The sequence below is a fragment of the Chroicocephalus ridibundus genome, chromosome 4 (genome assembly GCF_963924245.1).
Source record: "Chroicocephalus ridibundus chromosome 4, bChrRid1.1, whole genome shotgun sequence".
Taxonomy (NCBI): domain Eukaryota; kingdom Metazoa; phylum Chordata; class Aves; order Charadriiformes; family Laridae; genus Chroicocephalus; species Chroicocephalus ridibundus.
In genome coordinates, this window is record NC_086287.1 from 56,567,694 (window position 1) to 56,591,465 (window position 23,772).

Consider the following 23,772-nt stretch of genomic DNA (forward strand, 5'->3'; position numbering starts at 1 on the left):
TTCGGCCTGGACATCACACAAGATGGAGAACTGCTGCGTTACCTCATCCCCCGGACACCCAGCAGCCTGTGTCTTGCCCTGTTTCCCTGACAAGGGTTTTCACCACACGGCATGAGCCTGACAAAGGCCTTTCCAAACTTATTTCGGCTTAAACCGCCGAGATTTCGTACGGTTACCCTCTGGAATTACTTCACCTCTTGGCCCATGGCGGGCGCGGTGCCTGCTGGGAAGTGTAGTCCGTGACCTCCGCGGGCGGCAGCCCGCGGAGGTCACGGACTACACTTCCCAGCAGGCACCGCGCCCGCCAAGGCGGGGCGAGGGCGGGCCTTCCGCGGCGAGGCCGACCAATGGGCGAGGGCGATGCTGGGAGGTGAGCGCCTGGGCGGGCGGGCCGCCTCAGGGCCCCTGGCAGTGCGGGAATTTCAGACGGGGCGGAAGGAGCGGCGGCCGGGCCTGGGCACGGAGGAGGTATTTGACAGCCGGCGTCTGCTTTTGGAGTGTAATTTTTATTATTTTTTTATTTAGGAGGAGATTTCTGGGGAGCTGTTTCACCTCCCCTTCGGCCTGCCTGGCGGCCCCGGACGGGTTTTCCCGCTTCCCTCGCTAAGGAGGTTGGTGGTACCGCTGGGGCCCTGTTCCTCCCTCTCGTCTGCTACCAGGGTGGGTAGGGAAGGCCGAAGGCATCTCCTTGTGCCGTCAGGGAGGCAGAGAATGGGGGCAGGTGGGTAAAAGCACAGTTTCACCCTTGGGGTCCGCTGCACCTCCCCCCCCCCCCCCCCCGCCCCTTTCTCTAAAGCTGCCTTTGGTGGCAGCGGCCTAAGTTGCTTTCCTTCCTGGTTTTTGTGTTCTGTTTTGTTTTTTTTAGCGGTAAGGCGAGGTGGAATAAAAGCTATACTCGGTGCCACTTAAAGATTTGTCACCTTCAAGAACATCCCGGTGTGGCTAACAAACAAAGTAGTACCTTGGTTGGGAGGCATTCCTGGGTTTTGCTTTAAGCTAAACATAGTATTTTATTTTTTTTTAACACAAGCCTACAAATCACAAATAAAAATCTCCAATTTTAGGATTGGGACAGAACTGGGATAAGCTGGTTTCTGTCTTGTCAGCGGTCATGTCTTTTCTTCACTTCCTATTTCTTGCCATTTACCTTCCTTGTTTAAGACTTAGGTGATTGTAGGCAGGGTGAACCAGCCTGGTTTCTTTGGTTTTCAATTTGTGCTTAAGGGAATCCATAGGCCCTTTTTATCATTAGCAAAAATATAAAAGCTATTGTGAAGCTTCCCGTAGCTACTACTGCGTCAAAAGTCTTCTGCCTTCCTCTGTAGGAATAAGCTCCCCACTTAATTCTTGGGGATAATCCTCAAATGAGGTAGGACTCCTAATGAATTTTCACAGCTGATGATTTTTATACAGTATGCCAAACTATCATAAAGCTGTTAAATGTCTCACTTACATGCATAGGTACACTTGCTGTTGGCTTGGTGGTGAGGCGATTTGGAGTGACAGATGATTTGGCACCTTATAAAGATCACTGTGTTCTTTATTGCAATAACTGTCTGAGTGATGCTCAGGATTTTCAGGAGAACCTTAAATACTCTTCAGAAGATAAAAATGTATTCTTGAGAAGGCAGTTTAAAATTAGTTAGCAACGCAATAATTCCTCTTGTAAATGACTGTTTCTTATCTCTGAAGAAGCTGCATTCTATAAAAGACTGCCACGCAGCAGTGTGCTTGTTAAAAAAAAAAATTAAAAAAAAGAAAAAAAACCAAAAACATTCTTTGTCCAGTATGGTACTATTGTGATTAAATGCTTCTCATTAATTGTTATCTACAAATGTACATTTAATCATTTTGTCTAAAATTACTTTTTCTTATTTTTGGGGGAAAGAACCCTGGTGCCTCTTCTTCCATAAGTACTATTAATTGTTAGATATCTTAATCACCAGGAAATGAGATTATAGTGCTACTCAAAAATGTAACACAATGATAGACCAGTCACAGAATGTCCAGCTTCTGCAAGATAGTCTTTGTTCACCATTTACATCACTTGGTATTACAAGTCAATGATACTTCAGGTACTTTTTTTTTTTTTTTTTTTTTGGTGGTCCCTCCTGTGAAACAGTTCTACAATATTTAGAAGTCTTAAAGTGTCATATTCTTTCTCTCCCACTCCTTGAGCAAAAACTTGCTTTTGTTTTTTCGCTTGTCTTTTATTTCCTTCTTTGCAGACAGACTTAGATGTCTTGCTATGACTGATGAACTGTATTAACGATGCATAGATTTCAGGTCTTGCTGGGACTACCTATTCATGAAGAGAAGCACAGGTCACCAGCATGCCTTCTCTGTGTTGAGAATGAAAATAGGTCCTACTGAGATAAAGAACAATAAAAATGACAATTTCCATCGAATAAAAGAGGAGGATCAGGAAGAAACCAGCCTGACTTGCCACATAGCAGAAATATTTCCTTCAAAATAAATTTGATTTGTATTAATTTTGGAGTTTTATTGCGATTGGATGCCAGCACAAGTTGAGAAGTGGCTATTCATATTTATTCTAAGAGTTCAAGTATCGCTAGAGTAGCAACCATTGCAGACAACGTTTGTAAAGATAACACCACTAATAGCACTACTGATGCAAAATTGTCTGTATATCTCAAGTACAGTGTATTCAGTTTCTTACAAGATGTTTTATTTGGGAGAAGCAGGAGAAATAGCCTTTGTAGTACTAAGAGGCTTTTGGAGCGAGTTTAGACAAATAGACTTCTGTTATTCATACCTGTTAGTAGCAAAATCTTTGTTTTGAGCATATTGTAGCCACACAAAATGCTGCTGTTTACAATCATGCACCTTGAAAATTGTTCTTGTCGGGTACCCCAGCTAAGTAGGGTCAGGTCTGTTTGATACTTGAATGATAGTATAGTACTTGACATCTGTGGCACTCTGTTTCCAAGGACTTCAGCGTGGTTGCAGGCACTAATGAATTAAGCTTCACAATACCTGTGGGATACAAAATATTTCCATTTACTGATGGAGACAGGTAATTGAGATGTAGGCAAGTTAAAGGTGATTTCTTTTTTTTGTTTTCTGTGTGTGTGTGAATTTTAAAAGAATTTGCGCTAAAATGTCATTATCTTTTTTCATTATTTTTGTCTTTTTTTTTTTCCCCAGTTCTATATTTTCATGTAGAAATTTTTTGCTGTCTCCAGGTGTTTTTAGTTTCAATCAATAGAAGATCCTTGAATGGTTTTGTCCAAATAAATGTGAAAGCATGTGCAGCCATTGCTTAAATATTTCCATGGATAACAGCTTTTTTGTAAAAAAGAGAGTGCTTAGTATTGTGCATGCTGCCCATTGAAAGCGATCAGTGTTTGGCACCTATGGCCTACTGATAGTTTGACCAACTTGTAAGTAGGCACAGTGCCATCTTAACAGATGGATATGAATATAGACAGCCAAGAAACCATGTATGTGTATCTAGTGTATTTGTTAAGGGCAGGGTTCCCAGCTGGGGACGTTCAGACTTATGTCCATTTTGAATTTTTGCTTTGATGGGTAAAGGGAAGTTGTCATTAATTTCTTTTTTTTTTTTTTTTAACTGAATACCTTCAGGCATACAATTATTGACCATGTTAAACAAAAAAAAAAGTGGGGGGGAAGAGGGAAACACCATCTCCTTCTTTAATACTCTCGAGGACCTATTTTAAGTAAACTTAATTCCCTTTTAAGCAAGGCTACTATTAAGACGCTCCCTGTGAATGTCAAAGATGTGAAGCATATCAATAGTTTTATTTCACTGCCTTGCTAGCTTTATCGAAAAAGGGGCTACAAATTTTTCTTTTACTGGACAGCATTCAGGCACCTAAGTGCGTGTGTCGCAAGTCTTGCTGACATTATTTATACTAGCTCAGAGGTCAAGGGATGCAGTCCTTCAAGCCCTGTTTATGTCTCTCGTATTGTTCTTAGCTTGAAGATAGTATGCTCACTTTGTATATGTTTTTGTACCTTTTAGATGACAGTGAGCGTGGTTTTTGTCTTGCATCTGAGTCATTAGGCAACACTGATGATTTTTGCGCTTTTTTTTTCCCCCTCCTTATCTGAGTCAGCCTTGGGGCTCAAGGCTTCTGCTTTATTTTCTCCTTACCACTTCTAATGGTTTCAGTTTGTCCTTTGTGTCAGGCCTTTTCCTGATCTGCGTGTCCTGAGGAGCTGCTTAAAGGTCTGCTGTGATCTTTTTGGCCTGCTCTTGTAAGTGATATCAACATGTAGCCAGCCATTGCCGCTACTCTATGTTCCTTCTGGTGCTTTGCCACCAGAAGGTGTTATGTTCTCATTGGTGTGGTCTTAGCTGAGATTGCTGGAATTGGATTTGGTGCTTGGAAGTCCCATTTTTCTCCTGGAGAAAATATGGAGGAAGAACCTTCCTCTAAGACAGTACTTGAACATAATTTAAAAAAAAAAAAAAAAAGATGAAGAGTTGTAAAGAGAGGAGTTTCTTGAAGACAGGGTATGGAAAAAGCTGTGGGTAAAGTTAGTCTTAAAATTTAAGTGTAAAATGCCCAAACTATATCTTGAATACAGGGGAGAATGTTACTGTATAGAAGTAAGTGGGAATGTGGGAAAGAAATGCAGAATTAAAACATCCTGTTTTGTGATAATGAGTAAGCTTGTGCAATGTAGGTATTGATAAAAAACCAGTCTCTTCCTGTGATGTGGGTATTTCTTAATACTTTTTTGTTGAAGTTATTTGTTTAACTGCAGTAGGTATTCAGCCGTGGTTCTATGACACAAAGTTACTTCTCAGATTCGTAAGGATGCTGAAAAAGCAGAACTTTTCTTTGGCATGGAATCATACATGTTCTCTTCTGCGTTTATTCCTATATTGAATGACTGTGGTGCCTGCAGACTGCTTGCTGACAGAGTTCAATACGCTCTGACCAGGTTCTTTTAGCTCTTCAATGCATGGAGGGCATAATATATAATGTCAAATTTACATATTTGAAGGTAGTCGATGTTATACAGGATTTCTGATTTAGGAGTGATTATAAAATATACTGAAAACAATACAAATGTAAATTACACTTTGCAACATACAGCAATTGCAATATGCAGTTCAGTCACAATACCGATGTGATTCCCATTACTTGTCTCTATAACATGCTTACTGTCATGATGCTGGTGTCCCCAGCCACCGGGAAGGAATACCTGGGTTGAAACCAGTTCAAGCCCATTGCTCTCTTCAAAATTCTTTTGATAGTTGTTTAGTTTTTATACTCTTATGTTGAGCTAAGCCTCATATTCACTCCCCCCACGCTGGCCTGACTAACTCAGGGAGACATTTACACCGCTGTTTGATCCACTTAACAATTTTGATCTCCACTCAACTGTTGTTTAGCTGTTTACCTAAAACAAAGGCCACCCACCAGTTCCTTTTGTGTTTAGTGAGCTCCTTGGGCACATCCCATCCCCGTGGAGTATTCCAGCCATTGTCACATTCCACACCTAGGGATTTGGTCAATTGCAGCTGGGTATTTGCGGACAGAGTAACATTTTCGGGAAACTTGATAGTTATTCTTGCATTTAGTAATGGGAGAAATGTAGAGAAAAGAGTGGGCTGTTCTCTTCCGATGTTAGTTGGGTGACAGACATTATTTGGGGAAGAAGATTTCCTGAAGGTATTACCCAGTCTGAAAAGAGATTTGTAGAGGTGGGAGCACTTTTGGAACAGCTGTCATAGTTACGTAATTTTCTACTTGGGAAATTAAAAAAAAGTCCTAGAGGAACATTAGAACTGAAAGAGGAAAACTGATGTTAAGTAACTGTATTTGGCTTAGGGTTATTGTATTGAGTATCTAGACTAATAGGAAAAAGATACTTTGCTATCCAGAAACTTCCTGAACTGTGTATTAATATTCCTTCCACTTCCCCAAGTAAAATAAAAGTAATAAAACCCCACCAGTCAGAACGGTATCTTTTAGAAAATAACCGTGTCTCTGTTTGTATGCTTGTATCTTCATAGGATAAGAGGGAAAGATCAGTTCTTTGTAAAACGTATCACAAAGGCCTTGTGTTTAAAGAGATCTAGCGCACTCTTTGCCGAACTCAGTTCTTCCTGAATCAAAATCTGTCTCTGCTAAAAACTTAAAACATTTATTTGCTCAAAATGAGACCTGTTCCGCAGCAAGATGTGCGGGTTTGGTTCCAGTGGGCCGTTATGTTACTTCTGGAAATACTGCTTATCTGAGTCTTGAGGCTGTGAGAAGGCAACGGTAATACTTTACATTTATGATCTCAAAATAGGTAGTTATGTACTAGTTTGTTGATGGTCTACTAAAAGCTGCCCTGTGAACAATATGCAGGCATTCATTTTTGTTGCTAGCAGTTATACAGGAGGAAAAAATAATTAACTGGCTTAATGGCTTAATTTTTTTTTTGTATTTTCATCAGGAAAACTGATGAGCTTTATTTCATTAGTTTACTTTTTTTTACGTTTAGATCTATGATTGGTTGTGATTGATTGAGTAAGACAGATTCTGGGTTTTTTCTAGCCTGTATTATACAAGGTCTTCTAATAGGTTTCTTTTGTGAAGATTTTTGCTGTCAAATTTTTTTGTGATGCCTGCAAAAATCAGTTGTTTTTCACTTAGAATTCATGCAAAGAAACTACTGTATTTCTTTTAGAGTACCTTTGTAGTAACAAATTAAAACTTAAACAATGCATACTTTTTCATGCTTCTAACAGATTTCTACATAAAATAAGACCGGTCAGCATGTAACCTATGCTTTTTATTATTTTTTCCTTCCCTTCCTTCCTCTCCCTCCAGGGAAAATGCCATATAATAAGAAGACTGCTGGGAAAAGAGCCCCTGCAAAAAGGAAACTTGCTGAAGTGTTTGCTGTGGGGGAGGTTCTAGCAGATACATCAAGAAAAGAATGGAAATTAGGTGTCCCTATAGGGCAAGGAGGCTTTGGACGCCTATACCTTGGTAAGTTAATTATCTTTGATAATGCGTCAAAATGTTTATCCTTCGTGTAAGATGTTTATCCTTATTCAAGGCAATTAAAAATTGACCCTAAGTTAGAAATGCAGAGTGTCTTCAAGTAGTCTTTTTTACTAGAACCTTAGCTTGGTTCGTGATGTTGGAAAAAAAGACAAGAGTGGACAAATGCTCGTTGTAAGAACTGTGGTTGTTTGAGATTCCACTGGTAGTTCATTCATTTTCTTAAACCAAAATCTTTATTACTTTTCAGCAGTGAAAGGATAATGTAGTATTTATTTAAATTTTATTTTTGGTCTGGCTGAAAGAAGGGATTTTTTGAATGAGTGTCCTTATATCACATATTCTGAACTGAAACTGTTTAAGCATATTCTATGGAGGCTACTGATCAGCTGGTATTTTGGCTGGTTTTCACTTCGGTGCTGCTTTTGACTTTTTCATTGCCTTGTGAACTCCTGACATGTCATATACCTTTTTTTTTTTTTTTATGTAACCAATGCTCAAAACAAATTGAAATCTTGGACTTTGCAGTTTAAAGCATCAACACAGATCTTGTTTCTCAATGCTGTTTATTGACTTTGAGAAAAATTTTAGTGGATAGTGTTCCATACTTAGTATTTCTGTTATTTGAACAGATGAATGGATTAGAGAGATCTTGAGGATACCTCAGGGAATTAAAAACATTGATTGCCCCTAGTCATGTTCCAAACAATTTTGAAGGTATGAAAGTTAATGTGATCATGATAACAAGGTTTTCTTTTGCTATGCATTTATGGTCTTCCTCCTCTTGGTGAAAAAGTTGCACTGAATTCATACTGAGTTGAAAAAAAAAATTAATAAGCTGTCCTGCTTTCAAAATGAACAGACTGCAGCATAAGTGGATTAAGAAGAAAAACAGGACCAGTGGGTGGCTTCTTGCCAAAGAAGCTCTCTAGTACTTACTCAGCCTTGCTCAATGAGCTACTAAATTTACTGAGGCTGGAGTTCCAGCTCACTCAAATTGTGTAGTCCTTCATGTTAAGAATTCCTGCTTTGTTCAAGCCAAAGCTTGCTCCGCATTTGTTTCCCCATCATTTGCACAAAGCCGTGCCTCTGACTCTTCCTGTACTTCGTGCTTGCCTAACTTGATGCCCTTCATACCTGTATCTCCTTCTGTCACAAATAACAGCATAGTAGTAACAGAAAGCCACTTTTGGATATGTGACATGGCAAAATAGTAGAGAGAATGTGTTTTTCATCTTTATGTCCGCAACTGTGTATGTTCATCACAGTCCTAGAAAATGAAAGAAATGCTATTGACTAGGAAAAAGTTATTGAACTATAAAAAAGAACTCCTTTATTTAGTAAACTGCCTGTATTCCTGAAGCAGAAGGGACAATGCAAGACCATATCCATGTAGAGCAGTCTTGCCATATATAGTAGTTCTCTTACCAAAGTCTAAGGTACTGAGATATGTTCATGTCAGTATTTAATAGCTTTGTTGTTTGTTTGTCCGTGCTGTATAGTAAATAAGTTTGTTTTGTGACAGTTTCCTCTCCTACTACTAACAAGCGCTTCCTTTTTAACAGCTGATGTTAATTCTTCAAAGTCGGTTGGCAGTGATGCACCTTATGTTGCAAAAGTGGTAAGAGAGCGCTTGAATCTTTACTTCACAACTTTAAAACGTTTGTTCTAGAATAGCATGTGTCATTTAAAACATCATCTGACTGAAAATAATGCAATTGCATAGTGCTGTTTAAAATAAAAGTAAGTGTGGTGATACAGAGGAACACTGCTGAGAATTGGGACGCCTATGTATGAGGGTGGAACACCAGCGAAGTTGATAAAGGTTCATGAAATAGATCAGATTCTGTTTTATTTGCTGCTTCCTGTAAACAGCCCAAATATCACAAAATTAATGAAATCTGGCTAGCTTTTGGAGAATTTCTGTGATTCAGCAGTGAATCTGTGTGAACTGTTGCTCACCACTGGATGTTGGTAAGCTGACAGATGGCTTGGGAGTACAAACAGCAAAACTTTGATTCCTGACGTCCCCACAGAAATAGTCCTTTAAATGTTGTATCATAAAACACATACATATTCTAATTTCTACTGAATTAAAATGGCATTGATACATAATATTTTTAATCTAATGATTAGGGAGAAGAAAAAGCATTGTTGATAGCTCATTTTTAGCCCATTGTAGCAAATCAGCAAATTCTTTTTATTAGTTGAAATTTTCTTATGTTTTTAATCATAAAATAAAAAATATTTATTTAACGTGATTTGGCTGTAATGTCCTCTTCCTAAGGTATAAAGTATTTTTTCTTAAATTTTGCTGGATTATCTTATATAGACCTTACTATTGTATATGATTCCCTGATTAAAGTCTTAGTAAAAAAAGTGGGAATATGGGAATATCCATAGTAGATCCAAACCATTCATTCATTATCATGGTGGTACTTCTGCTCCTGTGACGAAAGCAAATACCAGAAAACTGTACAAGAAGTTCACATTGTAAAAAAAAAAAAAAAAAAAAAAAAGTTTTCTTCAGTTCAGAACTGCAATGTTTTAATCTTTTATTTTATTAAACTATATGGCGAGACTGAAATGCTTTACCACAATAGATGGCCACTTATGTAAATGTGTTAATGCTTTTAACATTTGTTCATGGAAGTAGAATATCAGGTTAATTTAGAATAAAATACATTTTAGTTAGTGTGTGCCTTTGATCTTGGTATTTATATCTGCTGACTGTAGGGAAATTCTAGAGTACTGGTTTTGATACTGTTTGGACACCCCAAGATACTGTTGATGACCCTCGTTCTGAAACGTGTCTGCTTGCTGAAAAGAGCATCACTTACGATAGAAATGCCAAACGACCACACTTTGAACATCACCATGCTGCTGCTGCCTTGGGTGTTTGTGGGCAGGAATTCCACACAGACCGGGAGTCCCGGCCTGCAGCTATTGCATGGTGGCGATCTGCTTTTGTATGACCAACCAGTACCATCAAGGGCAGAGGGTGTCCATTATGCAGGAGCTGTGGCCTGTTAGAGGTAGATAACAGACATTCAAGTTATCAGTGGTGGCTTGCCTTTGAGAGGCAATGGCTCCTAATTACTGGCTCCTGATGAGTTTGCACTGATCAGGAAGCAGAGCTCCATTTAACTTTTCATGGAAGAATCCAGTTTGACTTGCTTGGAAAATCATCAGACAGACATTATTTTATGCTGTGTGTAATTGCATCCTCCCTCTTCCCCTGAGTTTGAAACCTGTCCATCTGCTTCTCTTCCACTTTGGGCTCTGAATATAAGAAGAGTTGCCATAACTTCTGGGTTGCTTTTATGCTAGATTCACTTTGTTGCAGCAATTTGTAAATACCTCCATTGCTAATCTCCCAGATGACTACTCACTTTTAATTTGTCTTTTATAATTTTGTCTTTATGGCAATAAAAAGTAGCCCCAGTCTTTGTGCTGCCCTCACAAATGACCCATAACGTATTATGCCTCTACAGTCTAGTATAACACAACTACAGATAAGGGCCTGTTTTCTAAAGCCTGGGTGAATTCTAGTTGATCCATCAGCTGAAGCAAAGTGGTTAACAGCTTTGAACAATTATTAGTGTTTAACAAAATACGTGCTTCTATAGTAATGTTCTTGAAATTAAGCTATTAAAGTGGGATGGAAATTGGCTTAGTCTTTGACATATCCTCATAGTATTGATGTCTGAGCAGTACGAAATGAATCACAGTTTTTAGTAAAAAAGGAAATGCTTTTTAACATGTGGACCTTTCAGATGTCATTGTTCAGGAGTGGATGCAGAGTTTAATAACGCTTCATTAAATTGCTGACTGAAAAAGATCAGAATTCTTAAAATAACTACTTGAAGAAATTTGTTGGGTTTCGACACGTACTCCATAATCTCTTTCATTATGATATCTTTTCTAATTAGACTTTAATTTCAGTTTTGCAAATCATGTGTTTAGAATGACCCTGGGCGTAAAGTTGTAGAAATTTATGTTTGAAGTCTTTCTGGTTTTAGCATATTATAAGACGATGAGTATGGCAAATATTGGACATCATTATATGAGCCTTTTTAACATAGCGTATGCATTTATTTATCTGTATGTAGAATTAATGGTATTATGGGGAAACAGCTTCATAGTCAACACGAAGATCTGTTTTGTGGTTAAATCATTTATCCAATCCATCCCCTCAAGTATGAAATGATACCAGATTTTCAGCATTTGCTCCGACTTGAGAAAGATTTATCTTTTTTTCAGCACCGAGACATAATTTTTTGTGGAATAATTTATTTAAAGATAAATATTTTAAGACTTTTTAACACCTACAGTTTTTTGCTGTATTTCAGTAAGACGATAACATTTTTCAAACCTGTGTAAATTGAATCAAAATAATATGTATAATTTATATTCTAATTAAGTTAGAGTATTAATGGATTATGCTACACAGAAACAAGTGAATAGGTTAAGTAACATTTGTTTGAGATAACTGCAGTATAAGAATTCAGCTATTCAACCCTTCTCCTCTGTATATATAATCTAATTTGTTGTCCATATTGGATAAATAAGCTAAATGAATGTAAATATGCATGTACCAAAATTTATGTGCTTTGATCTCATTGGGTTTTTTTTTCTGGTTCGTGGCTTGAGTCTGAACGTTGGTCCCACAAGGAGGGGCCAGAAAACCGAGGTCTTGAATCCCTTGTTTGTCAGGGCAACGCTGCTGGAAAAAGGGTGGTGGAGATAGGCAGTAGCTTTGTAATCAAGTGTCCAGGCCCAGGAGCAGTGCCTAAGCTGGTGTCTGCTCTCCTTCTCACCCATCTTCACGCTCTGTCTCTGAGCCAATACATCAGATGCACATTAAAGCTCACGTTCATCAGTGTGTTCAACCTCTTTACATTGCTTCATTACTGTTGGACAGGAGTAAATCTCTATTAGCTGAGTGGTACAGTCTGGCCTTTAGCCACTTTCTGGGTCATTACATCTGCATTTAAAAGTTACAATTAAAAGTATGCTAATATCACACGATTGTATTCTTTCTGGGTTTCTTGCCAGTAATCACATACTTTTTTTTTTGATAGCTTTTTTAAAGCGTAGGATATTCCAAAATGGGTATTTTCACTGAGATAAAATGAATTTGGACATATATGAGTAACTAGACTAAAGTAAATTGCTTAAGCTTATCTCAAAATCAATCACTTAGAAATTGCAAGAGTTTAAATCACTTTTTTTTCTGTGCTAAGTTCTGGAAATGCAGAGTTAAGGTACTTGCCCATTTGCAATTCTTGCGGTATTTCAAAGTTTTGGTGTTTTCAAACAGAATTCTCTCTTGCACTTTACTTGGAATTCGTGGTTACTGTAGATTTGTCCCTAGAAAACGGAACTGAAATACCTTCTGTTAGCTTAAATACAACATAGACTCTGAGGTCAAAATAGGTGTAGTAGTCCTTATAATTTAGTTTAAGAGAAATTGTGAAATCCTCTGCAATTTTTATCTTGTAAATTTCACCTTGGTTACCTTGATTTTTACCTTAAGTTTAGCAAGAATTTAACTTTTGTTAAGATTTTTCCATCAAATCATTGCAGGTGTTATTTTAGGCTCGCTAATGGCTATTGCAATTGATGCAATCCAGCTATAATCTGGAAAATCTGAGATAATGTTGTACAATGTTCTCTGCTAAACTTTTGCTGCCAATTATTGGTAATATTTCTATACATTTCAGTTAATTTGTAATTCTTAATATTTTGTTATGGGAAAGAATTCTTTGATACCCTTAATGTTAAGAAATTTATAACAAAAATAACTTTTTAGAGCCAACCTTTGTTTGTGTTTATCAGCACTGCGTAGAGCATTTGAAGGAGAATATGTTTTTATAGGGTGAATGTTACGTTTTGTGAGCTTTTAATAATTATTAGGCACTAACACAGCAGTTTTTAACTAATTTTAAATTGTCTTAAAGGAACCCAGCCAGAATGGACCTCTTTTTACTGAGTTAAAGTTCTACATGCGAGCTGCTAAGCCAGATGAAAGTAAGCAGTCTATTAAAATGTTTTTAATGAACTACAAGCATTTAGGAAAAGAGAGCCTAGAGGTCGAACTTTAAGAGAATCTTTTAAGGTCATTTTCAAAATTATTTTTAAATGATTGAGATCTGATTCAGACATATAGTAAAATCAGGGGTGTTTGGTAAGATGTTCTTTGTAGTTGTTTTGATGGTATTGTCTAAATTGAAACTTTAGTTGCATCTCTGTCCCTACAACAGATACATCATTAACTTTCCAGTATACTTTGCATACAAGTTTCCGTGAAATAAGCAGCTCACACGTATGCAGAAACTGTAAGCGATGAGAGTACTCCCTTTTTATGTAATTCTCTACTGATGCAAATTCATTAACTTATCTTGATTTATATTTTCAGTTCAGAATTGGACTAAGTCCCATAAACTGAAATACTTAGGTGTACCAAGATATTGGGGTTCTGGCTTGCATGAAAAAAATGGAAACAGGTGAATATTCTTTTGTTGGCATATACTGGGATTTATTTCATCCATAACCACTGTCCCCTTTAACCTAATTTATAAGATGTATTTTCCACCTATCTTCATGTTCATTTCTGCTAGAGAGTTTCATGTTTGTAACAGGGTGTGTTTAAGGAATAGATGAATAGGTACATTTATCTGTACTCAGTTTTTTACTTGTATTTGTGCCTATTATATTCTTTGTGAATTAGTTTTCATTTGTTTTGAGCATTGCTGTAATGCAGTGATGCTATACATATGTGGTTTAGCAGCTATTCATATTTAAATTAAAATAAAGTTGACTTCTAATGTGTAAGTCCTTGAATAATATGACTACTTTTGAAGTTTTTCTTCTGGTGTGATGTGTGCTTAAAGAGTATTTTCACTCACACATATAAAGGACTTAGTGCTCTCTCTAAATTTATTTTATTTTCCCTAGGAATATTTTTTTTTTTACTTAATCTATGAGCTAGAATAATTGCTAGTTAAATTTGTCTTCAGTCTAGGGATAGCTTTTAGTATTGTTCCATGTCGTGAAGGGGTTTTGTTGCTTGCTCTTGAATGTTACATCTGTTTCTGTAAGAGTTCTTGTTTCCTAGTGTCTTTCTCTAAGCAGCTGTGCTGCAAAGGAGTTTTAGTAGTTCTCTGCTGCAAAACAGTTCTACTAGCTTATAGTAGGTCAGTGTACTTGTTATACTTGCATAACTAGCCAGGAATAAACAACAGTTCTTTTGATGGACAAACTTTTGACTAGCTGATGTAAAAAAGTTAGGAATTGATGTACAACATTAAAAAAAAAAAAAAGTCAGGTATTTCCCACATATTTATTTTCTGTGTATCTGCAGTTTATCTTTTAAGAGATGTTTTCAATCAGCAATTTGTACAATTAACATATAGATAAAATACTTTGCTAAGTACAATTCAATATGTTTGCTGTTTTGTTTTTGTTTGTTGGGTTTTTTTCCCTTGAATTTAGATATCGATTTATGATAATGGACCGATTTGGCAAAGATCTTCAGAAAACATTTGAAGAGAATGCAAAGCGATTTCCCCATAAAACTGTGCTACAATTAGGCCTGAGAATAGTAAGTTAAAAAAATATATTTTTTAATCCGCTTTCCCCGTGTAAGTCTTTTGGTTAAATCACACTTTTGTGCTGAGTACAGGTCCTCTGCTGGGTGGAGCTGGGTACTGCATTTATATGACTGTATTTTGTTTTGTTAGCTTGATATTCTGGAATATGTCCACGAGCATGAATATGTGCACGGAGACATCAAGGCATCAAACCTTCTTATGAGTTACAAGAACCCTAATCAGGTATTTCTGATGCATTTTATTCCTTGTTTTAAACCTTCTATTTGACAACACAAGTGCTTTGAACCTGTGAAATCTAGCAGAAGCTCATTTTTAAGAATCTATATGGTAACATCATTTCTGCTTGACATTTGTATCTAGTTAATAATTGACAATTTTTTTATGCATTTTGCTGGACAGTTATCAAATTGACTATTTGGCCTAAATAATATTCTAGAGAAATTTTCAGGATTAGAAAAAAAATTATTCACAAATAGGTATTTGCAGGTGGAAGCTTAAAATTATATAGTACGCTGGTAAATTATGTTTGCCTGTCTGCGTTGTTACCTTATTCCTTTGTTCAGGAAACCCATCAGATAAATGTTCTGTTACTTGGAAAAATTGGTCTTTAAAATGTTGATTGTTCCACTTGATTTACGGAAATCTTTCATTTTTCTGCATTTTTACCTCTCTCTACTATTCAAACAATGCATTAGAGTTTCAGAATTATGTATGTCATCTTGCCCAAATGTTTTAGCTCATGAAATAAGTAAAATAGTCTCAGTTCTCTTAAAGTAACTGTGGTGTTAGTGAGAAGTCATAGTATGTAGTAATGTTCAAATGTGACAGCTGACTTTACAGAGGGTAGGACAGGAAATGTAGCTATAAGTCTGCGAACATTATGTCTCTTTTCTTTTAATTTTTTTCATTTAATCTTATTGGCAATACTGACCGTTTTACTGTACTTGCCCTCTGCATCAGCAAGATATTACTTCCAGATCAGACTGCTATATGGAAAACAACCAAACCTATCTGACACGTTGTTTTCAAATCATATGTAGTAACCTCAATAAAGCACTGAAAAAGGACCATTTAAAGTAAAAAAAACTTCACCATTCTTAATACTTTTTAAGTAGTTATGAGGATGGTTGGGAGTTACATTTATTATTTGCATATTTTTTGTATTTATTTACTCTCTGTGGAAATTACTAGGTGTACTTGGTGGATTATGGACTTGCCTACCGATACTGTCCTGAAGGAGCTCACAAAGAATATAAAGAAGATCCTAAAAGGTGTCATGATGGAACTATTGAATATACCAGTATTGATGCACACAAGGGTGTGGGTAAGGATGTAAAGCTGTTCTCAGCAATAGGCATTTGTGCATCGTTTTTATAAATACAGAAGACTTTATTTGATGCATTGAGTTTGTAAACAACCAGGTTTCTGAATCTATAAAAATATTTCTTCTCTATGGACTATGCTGGCATTTTTTTTTTTCCTCCATTTACTAACTTTGATATTAATTTGCTCTATTTTTAATGTAAATTTCCTAAATAGAGATCCTTAATTTGTAAAAACTGTTAAGATGCTTAGTGTATTGCTTTTTATTCACTGAGTAGAAATGGAATAGTGCTTATGAGATCTTGATAGAAAAACAGGCCCTGTTTTCAGGAGATAGTTTCTGTTATCAATGTGAGCATTATTCCAATGTGCACAATATTCTTTATCTTGTTTATAGCTTAATATTTAGAGGAGTTCTTAAAAAAATTTCATTTAATTATGAAATACTATTTCGCAGCTATGCCTGTAGTCCTTGAACATCAAAAGACAAGAAGTGAGAAAAGGTTGAACATGAAGAGGACAGGTCTATGTCTTATTAATCATGGAGAATTTATATTGAACACCAATTTTATTTTCTTCATTCTTAAATTTGGTTTTATTAGCATAAAAGTGTGTCCTACAAAAATATTAGTTGTTGAAAATTATTATTTTCTTCAGGATGAACTGCTGCACCTGTGCGTAAAACTGAACGTGAACAAAGATGTCTCGATTTGCCCACTTATAATGTAGTCTGTGGTCAATGTACGTGTAGGTTGTTGGGTTTTTTGGGGTGGGGATTTTTTTTGGCAAGGCTTAGGGATCTGATCTGTTATTGTCCTCAGTTCAGTTTTCAGGCCACACAAAATATTTCAGCATAGCAGAATAATTTTTTCAGGAGGTGGGGTTTCAGCACTATTGCCTTTTTATAGAAGAAGGGAAGCAAAAACTGTTTTGAACAGAAAGTCAATCGCTTCACTAACTTGCTCTATTTTTTTCCACAATCTGAGTACTTAAAGAGCTTCCCAAATTGGGATAACTGCAGCATGTCACATCCTTGAGTAGAAGAGAGAGATTGATAAAGGACTTGAAAATGAAGTTATCCTTCCAGATGTAGGAACAATATTTTTTCTCTTCCTTGCTTTTACACTAAAGTAAATAACAGATACACTAGTGTTACACTGTTAGCATTAGCTTTCTATTGTCTTAACATATTTACAAATTTTAACTGTTGTTAAACTGTGTGTGTTTTATTACCTGCTCTTACGGATTTTTGTTTATGTGTGCATATGTATTTAGCACCATCAAGACGTAGTGATTTGGAGATCTTGGGTTACTGTATGATTCATTGGCTAAGTGGCCATCTGCCATGGGAGGATAATTTGAAAGATCCAAATTTTGTCAGAGACTCAAAAATCAGGTGAGAAACTACTTGTTTTCTTTCTCTTTTGAAATTAAAAATAGGAATGAAAATGTCTTGGTGTAAAAATGCTTTGTACTGTTAGTATCTTCCCTTTTCGTGAGTAGGCTATTGTTTTGTATACCCCTCAGTTTCCCTTTGTCGTGTCTCATATATCCTTGGCTTGTAACTAAACTTTACCTGTACTTTACTACTGTCTTCTTTTGCATATGTGAGATGCTTATTTATCACCCACAGTATTGTAACTTTAGAATACTGCCATGGTTAAGCCAAATGGTAATGCACCAGTATGCATTACCACTAGTCCTGCTTTACAGAAAGAGAAGCATGGAGTATAAGTAGCCTTTATAACACCATGCCCTGAAGTCGGTGGCAGAGATGAGAGCAAAAGGTGGATCTTAAATGTCTTTGAGCATCATTCCAGCTAGAGGACTACTAATGTGGGATTTTTTTAATATTTTTTTTTTTGTGTGTCCCTCTCCCTGTTACATTCCTTTGTCTTTCCCCCCACCCGCTTAGCCCTCTCTTGTCAGATATTTAAAATGAAGAAAGCTGTAACAGCACAGCAGTTTCTGTCTCATTACCAAGTATTTGTTATCTGGCTTCCTTATCTCTACTTTTAACACTTGGGCCTCCATCAATGCTGGTGAAGGCCTCCTCCTTTCCCTCAGTTGTTATTTTGGCAGGGAATCTGCTCTGAGTAGTATCAGTTAAGATAAAGAGTCCTTTAGGAGGAAACGGTAAGAACGCATTGGTATGTGAGGGTTTAAAATGGACCAGTTTTTTTCCTCTAATCTTCTACTTACTTGGTTTTATAAGAATCAAAAATTATTGAACAAAAACTTACCATGTTTCAGATAGCCTGTCTGGCATTCATCAGGTTCTCAAATGTACTGCACCCCTAAAAAGGGCTGTACTAAGTCATATGAAAGGTTTATCTAGTAGTGTTTGCTGTCTCTGATAGTGGCCCAAGCTAGGTACGTAGGAAGTTTATCAGAACAGGGCAAGATTCAGAGTTTGAAAGAAACAATAGTTTTGAATAATTTTATTTTTCAGATGTAGAGATGATATTTCAGTTTTGATGGACAAATGCTTTCCTGGGAAAAATAAACCAGGTAAGAGGAGCTAAATTAAAGTACTTTTGTTTGTACCATGTGGTAAGCATTCTCTAATACTTTGTTTTAATGTCTTTTTTCTTTAAAATAATAAAATCCATCAATCTGTTGCTTCTTTAAGTCTTCCTTATTTACTTACATTTGTACCTATTTATCTTCTTACTTTTATCAGCAACAAAGTGGCATGAATTAGATTGCTGATAAAGAGAAGCTTAGACACTGTTTTGGCTGCAGTTATATGGACTGCAGACACTGTGGTGCGTCTGACTAAAGATAGTATTAAGTATTTGTAAATGTGAGATGTGTAAATTGGTTTGCACAACCGAACTTTAAATAATCAAAATACCAAGTAATGCAAACTTGAAGTAAAGATTATTTCTATTTGGCTTTGGTGATTTGCTGAGTGGATTATTTTTTTTTAAACCTGACTCTATTAGAAAACACTTTGTTGTGATCTTAAGCTTAAATATTTAGTTATTTCCAGCTACTCCTGGTGATTAGAAGAGAGTTTTCCCTGTCAAGTGTGACTTGTTTGTTTTTTTCAGTGGTCAAATGTTTCATGTATTTTTTTTAATGTTATGTTTCTGTCTTGAACAGATGAAGTTGTGAGGTAACACTGAGTTTCTTTTTCAACATTTTAAAATATAGACATAAGAAATACCATGTAAACAAGCATTCATTGGTGAAGACTCGCCTATTATGTTTTTTACAACTGATTGTTTTCTTCATTGCAATGAACATGTAAAAAAACAGTGATGCTGTCATCACTGGGTAGTGAACCTTGGTGTAATTTTTTTTCTAAACCATGTTGTAGTAAAGTCATAATTATGAGTTTATAAATAACCATTTCAAAAAACTTCATTAGTAGTGCATGCATAATTTCTGACTTTTTTGTGGTAAAAGTGAATGATTAAAATGTTTTCAAATAGAAATTAATTGGAGGTATCATTTATTTAGATGAAATAACCAAATACATGGAAAAGGTGAAGCTACTGAGCTATGAAGAGAAACCTGTTTATCAGCATTTCCGAGACATACTTCTGCAAGGTCTTAAGGCCATTGGGCAGAAAGATGATGGAGTACTTGACTTTGGCTTGTCAGCGAATGGAGACTTGCAAACAAATCCCATGCAAAAGGTTTTTACTCTAAAAATTTATGTCAGCTTTTAATGCATTTTGTTGAGCTAAATAAGAGTTAAAGTGGTATTGGAAGTAGGTGATATAACCGCATCCAGTAGGATATAAGCAAATAGTGAAATGTTTAAGTTTTATGCATTATTTCTCTAATTTAACTTCACTAATTGTTATTAAAACTTAATACAGAATGATGTTTATAGGTGTACTTTCATAATAGATAATACTTTGGATAACAGAATGTGTATATGTAGTTATAATGACATTTGAACAGATGGACGTTCAGTTAACTTATTTTCCTTAAATTGGTAAAAATCCAGATGGATCAAAATACACGTAAGGTAAAAGAAGTCTAGTTTTTGTTTCATATTGGTTTCCTTTCCATGATTAGTTCAAAGCTTAGTTTTAAGTATACATCTTTATGCCAAGTATTTGATTCTGAAATTCACATATTGAATTCACTGTGATCTAATATGTTATTTATGACTCTTAACTATAGTGGTAGGCTAGGGGTATTTTATTCTTTGTATTTAAGAAGCCTTAAACTCTAGGTTTAGAATCCCATTTGAATACAGCGTAAGAACTTTTTAAGCCTTAGGGAAAGCGTATGTTAAAATGGTTTATAATAACAATAAAAAATGGTCAAATAATGGAACAATAAATATTATTCCATGCTTCAAACTGCATTTATTACTCGTTTACTTGCATTTGTTAATAACAGGTGGGCAGTGTATTGTTCCTTTAGCATGAACCGGGGAACTGGATAATAGTACAAGAATTCTGCCTGCTTACTGACATGATCCAGCAGTGTGTTAAAGATGGGCAAAAATCACAAAAGAATAAAAGCTGTAGGGTTTTAAAGTCTTCTGAGGATGTATGTCCACCTTTTCTTACTTCATTTTGCGTAGTAAATACTACCTTGGCTAAAATCGTCCAGCCACGGTCTCTATACTAATATTTTCTGCTGAACTGAGTGTAAAGATCTGTCCAAAAGAAGAGTTCATTAGCATAAATTCTTCTGTTCCCCCTGTGGATCAACATGGCTTGAGACCTGTGTTTTGGGGAAAAAAAATAAATCTGTTTTTAATGGTTGGCTGGTTTCTTTGCTGAGTAAGTTGGCCTGCTGCAGAGCCAACATCTGTGACCTTTAATGTCCTTGGCCAGCAGAGATGGCTGGTGCACATTTCCAACGGAATATAACTTCAAAAATCTTATTTCGTTAGCCAATATCAGTCAAGACCATTCCCAAAGAGAACGGTTAATACTTTTCCAAAGGTTCTTACTTACTAGTGTCAATTAGGAGTTATTTTTTACATAGGGGTTTTAGTTGGTTTGGGGGTTTTTTTGGTTTTTTTATTTTTGTTTTTTTTTTTCCAGTTTGAGGAGCCATATGCATGGTCAGCTTGCTCAGTTGTCACAAATTTGTTCAACCCCTTACATAAAACACTGAGTGTTACTGGCCTGTTTGAGTAAGTGTTTTCAGCTGTCCGCTTCATATTGCAGTGGACTTCAGGCTAGCTACTTCGTGCCAGCTACTGCTAGAGTGTCCAGGCAGAAAAAGATTGATTGCTTGGAATCAAGTTGACATAACCTGCTTGCTTTTGACCACGTACCAGGACAGATGACTCTTCCATGTTGGATTTTCTAGGCTTTGTAACAGCTGTGGTGTATGCTAGGGTAGAGGAATAGATTGTGTCACTCCTCCTTCCAAGGGAATATTTTGCACTTTTCTTTAAGTGCAAGAATGAATAGAAAGAGGTTATTCAGCAGGACATCTCCCCTTCCCAGAATATATGTTTGGGAATTCGTGCTACTGGGTTTTTCGTCCAGAGGGTATCAGACGTTAATGAGAGACTGAGAGAATAGTGCTAGTTAGGAATAGCAGGGCACTTCAATACACAGAGGAAGAAAGGAAGAACATAGAATGCTAATTAAAATTATATGTACTTTCAGCTGTGACAGGAAGCTCAACTTGATGACTGAGTGTTTTAATCTCCAAATTCCAAACTCCGTTAGAAATTGTTTTCCATAAAGATATTTCCCATTGATCAGTAGCATGTTGCCTCTGAAAGCCAGTGTCTCCTACCATGTGATGGAATTCTTTTGGCATGCTTAATATTTAATTTGGAAAAGAAAAATTCAGTCTGGCATCCACCCTTGAGAAGATGATGACCTCTAATATGAAGTATTTATGGCATTTTGGCTGTACTGATCTTCTAATCACAGCAGGTCTTAAGACACCTACTCTTCAGTTCCTTTGGGGCAATCTACCGTAATACTTTCTTAAAATGGTATTATTTGGTGTTCTGAAGTTATGCTATTTCATAGCTTGGAGACAATATTTCTAGCTTCTGTGTAAATTAATTCTTAGAATGTAGGATTCTCTAGTGCTTTCAGCTTGTATAGCTAATTGAGCCATGATGTGCGCTATATGTTGCATATAAGCATGGTTGTTCTGGAATCTCAGTCACTCTCCAGTATTGGTATCTAGCTAAAACTCACAGATGTCTGCTATATTAAAAGTTAACATTTTATTTTCCATATTATGACTCAAGTTTCCCCAGATGTATAAGTAAATGAAACACAGTCCACAGTTCAGCTGGAGGTTTTGGTTTGTTTTGGTTTTTTTCTGTATAGTAAATGCATGTTGGTTTCTGTGTGTGGTATTTTGTAATAGTTCTAGCAAAACAAGAAGCTAACAGTACCATGTGTTGAAGGAAATATCTGGAGCTCTTGACTAAATTATTTAGGGTAAGGACCACATGTTACTTTTGTTTAGTGCTGAGGAGTTGCTGGGAAATACTGTGAGTAAACTAAACTGGAAAAATACAGATATTAGTGATTTGTGGTTCCTTCTAATGTTCAGCTCCAGATGCGCAGGTGTTGCTTTTGTCAGATGAATGCTGCCTGATTTCTACTGCTATGTAATTCACCTGCATCAAGATTAAGAAACCACTTTTTATTAAATAAGCTTGGAAACAAGATAAATGTATTTTGCTTTTGTGTAGCATGTATTGGATATCTGTTTTTCTGATGAGCGTTTAAAATGTTTTCTAGTACAATTGGGAGGAATGCATTATCTCTCCTATAAAAGCAGTACAGTGCTGAAATAGTCCTCCTTAATTTTGGTCAGAATGAACAAAAGTGTCTGTGTTTATTCCTGCCTAATGCATCACAAATCTGCTGACATGCTAACCTTGGAGTCTTGGCTGGCGGTAATCAGGCCTGTGCACCGGCAGGAAAGATGTACCTAATGCACTCCATCAGTGCAGTTTGCATATGGAAGTTCTCACAGGGGAGCTGCCCTGTGCCAGCTGAGGGTTACCTGCCCACTGCAGTTATTGTATGTAATTATCGAACCAATCTGTTCAGCCCAGCAGGGTTTAGATGGTAATCATGAAGCAACACTTTGGAAAGGAAAGATGTAATGCACTCTCCCCTTCTCTCATAAGCTATATGAAGTTGTAGCCACTTTTAAAGCTGTATTAGTAAAGCTCTGGTCTCACACAACTAGAAAAAAAAAAAACAAAAAAGGAAAAGGTAAACTTTTCCAGTGTTCATCAAAGTTATCATCTGTTTCTGATACAGATACAGGTCAGCTCATCCTTTGCAAAAATCATATGGCTTTAAAAAAATAATCTTTCCATAACCACCTTAAGAATACTTTGCAATAGTAAGATCAATTGTAATACACAGATAATAACATTTCTATCCATTTAGAGGTTTTAAGATAATGTACCTTGAATAGAGTTCAGATTTCCCAAGTACCTCTCCTTGGAACAGAACCCGTAGTTGCTATTAGAAAAAAAAATAATAATGTACTGTCAGTGGGTGTTAGCTACTTTGAAGCTGTGCAAAGAAAGCCTTAAGAAGCAAGGATCCAGATAAACTTGAATTTAATGAAGTGTAATTGCTTTTAAAAAAGCAATTAACATCAACTTTGCGTAAAATGTTTTTCTGTGTTCTTTAAGATTTTTCAGATTGCTCCTTTTGTAACAGTTATTCAATGTAAATAAAAAAACCCAAGTTTTGATCATAAAAACTTGTGTTTTCATACATTAAAATTTCAACTCCTAATGTGATCTGCAGATAGGGAAACTGAACTTTTAAATTGTCTACTGCCTAGTATTCTTTCATTAATATATGAATAAGTTTTCTGTACAACTGGAGACATTTTACAACATATGAAGA

At 36.3% G+C, this 23,772-nt stretch overlaps 1 protein-coding gene across 6 annotated transcripts in view; it reads left to right on the forward strand.

The window, feature by feature from the left end:
- The first annotated feature begins 350 nt into the window (after positions 1-350).
- VRK1 (VRK serine/threonine kinase 1) overlaps positions 351-23,772 on the forward strand; it is a 35,564-nt gene continuing 12,142 nt past the window's right edge. For 2 of the 6 annotated variants that reach the window (XM_063334185.1, XM_063334190.1), the window contains exons 1-11: positions 609-721; positions 6,822-6,983; positions 8,564-8,619; positions 12,962-13,031; positions 13,420-13,507; positions 14,496-14,604; positions 14,744-14,836; positions 15,806-15,938; positions 17,213-17,333; positions 18,390-18,448; positions 19,406-19,584. In XM_063334185.1, the coding sequence (XP_063190255.1) occupies positions 712-721; positions 6,822-6,983; positions 8,564-8,619; positions 12,962-13,031; positions 13,420-13,507; positions 14,496-14,604; positions 14,744-14,836; positions 15,806-15,938; positions 17,213-17,333; positions 18,390-18,448; positions 19,406-19,584 (1,080 nt within the window). In that variant the 5' untranslated portion in view covers positions 609-711. Of the gene's footprint in view, positions 722-6,200; positions 6,267-6,821; positions 6,984-8,563; positions 8,620-12,961; positions 13,032-13,419; positions 13,508-14,495; positions 14,605-14,743; positions 14,837-15,805; positions 15,939-17,212; positions 17,334-18,389; positions 18,449-19,405; positions 19,585-23,772 lie in introns of those variants that run through there. The other 4 variants (XM_063334186.1, XM_063334187.1, XM_063334188.1 and 1 more) reach the window with 4 other exon arrangements.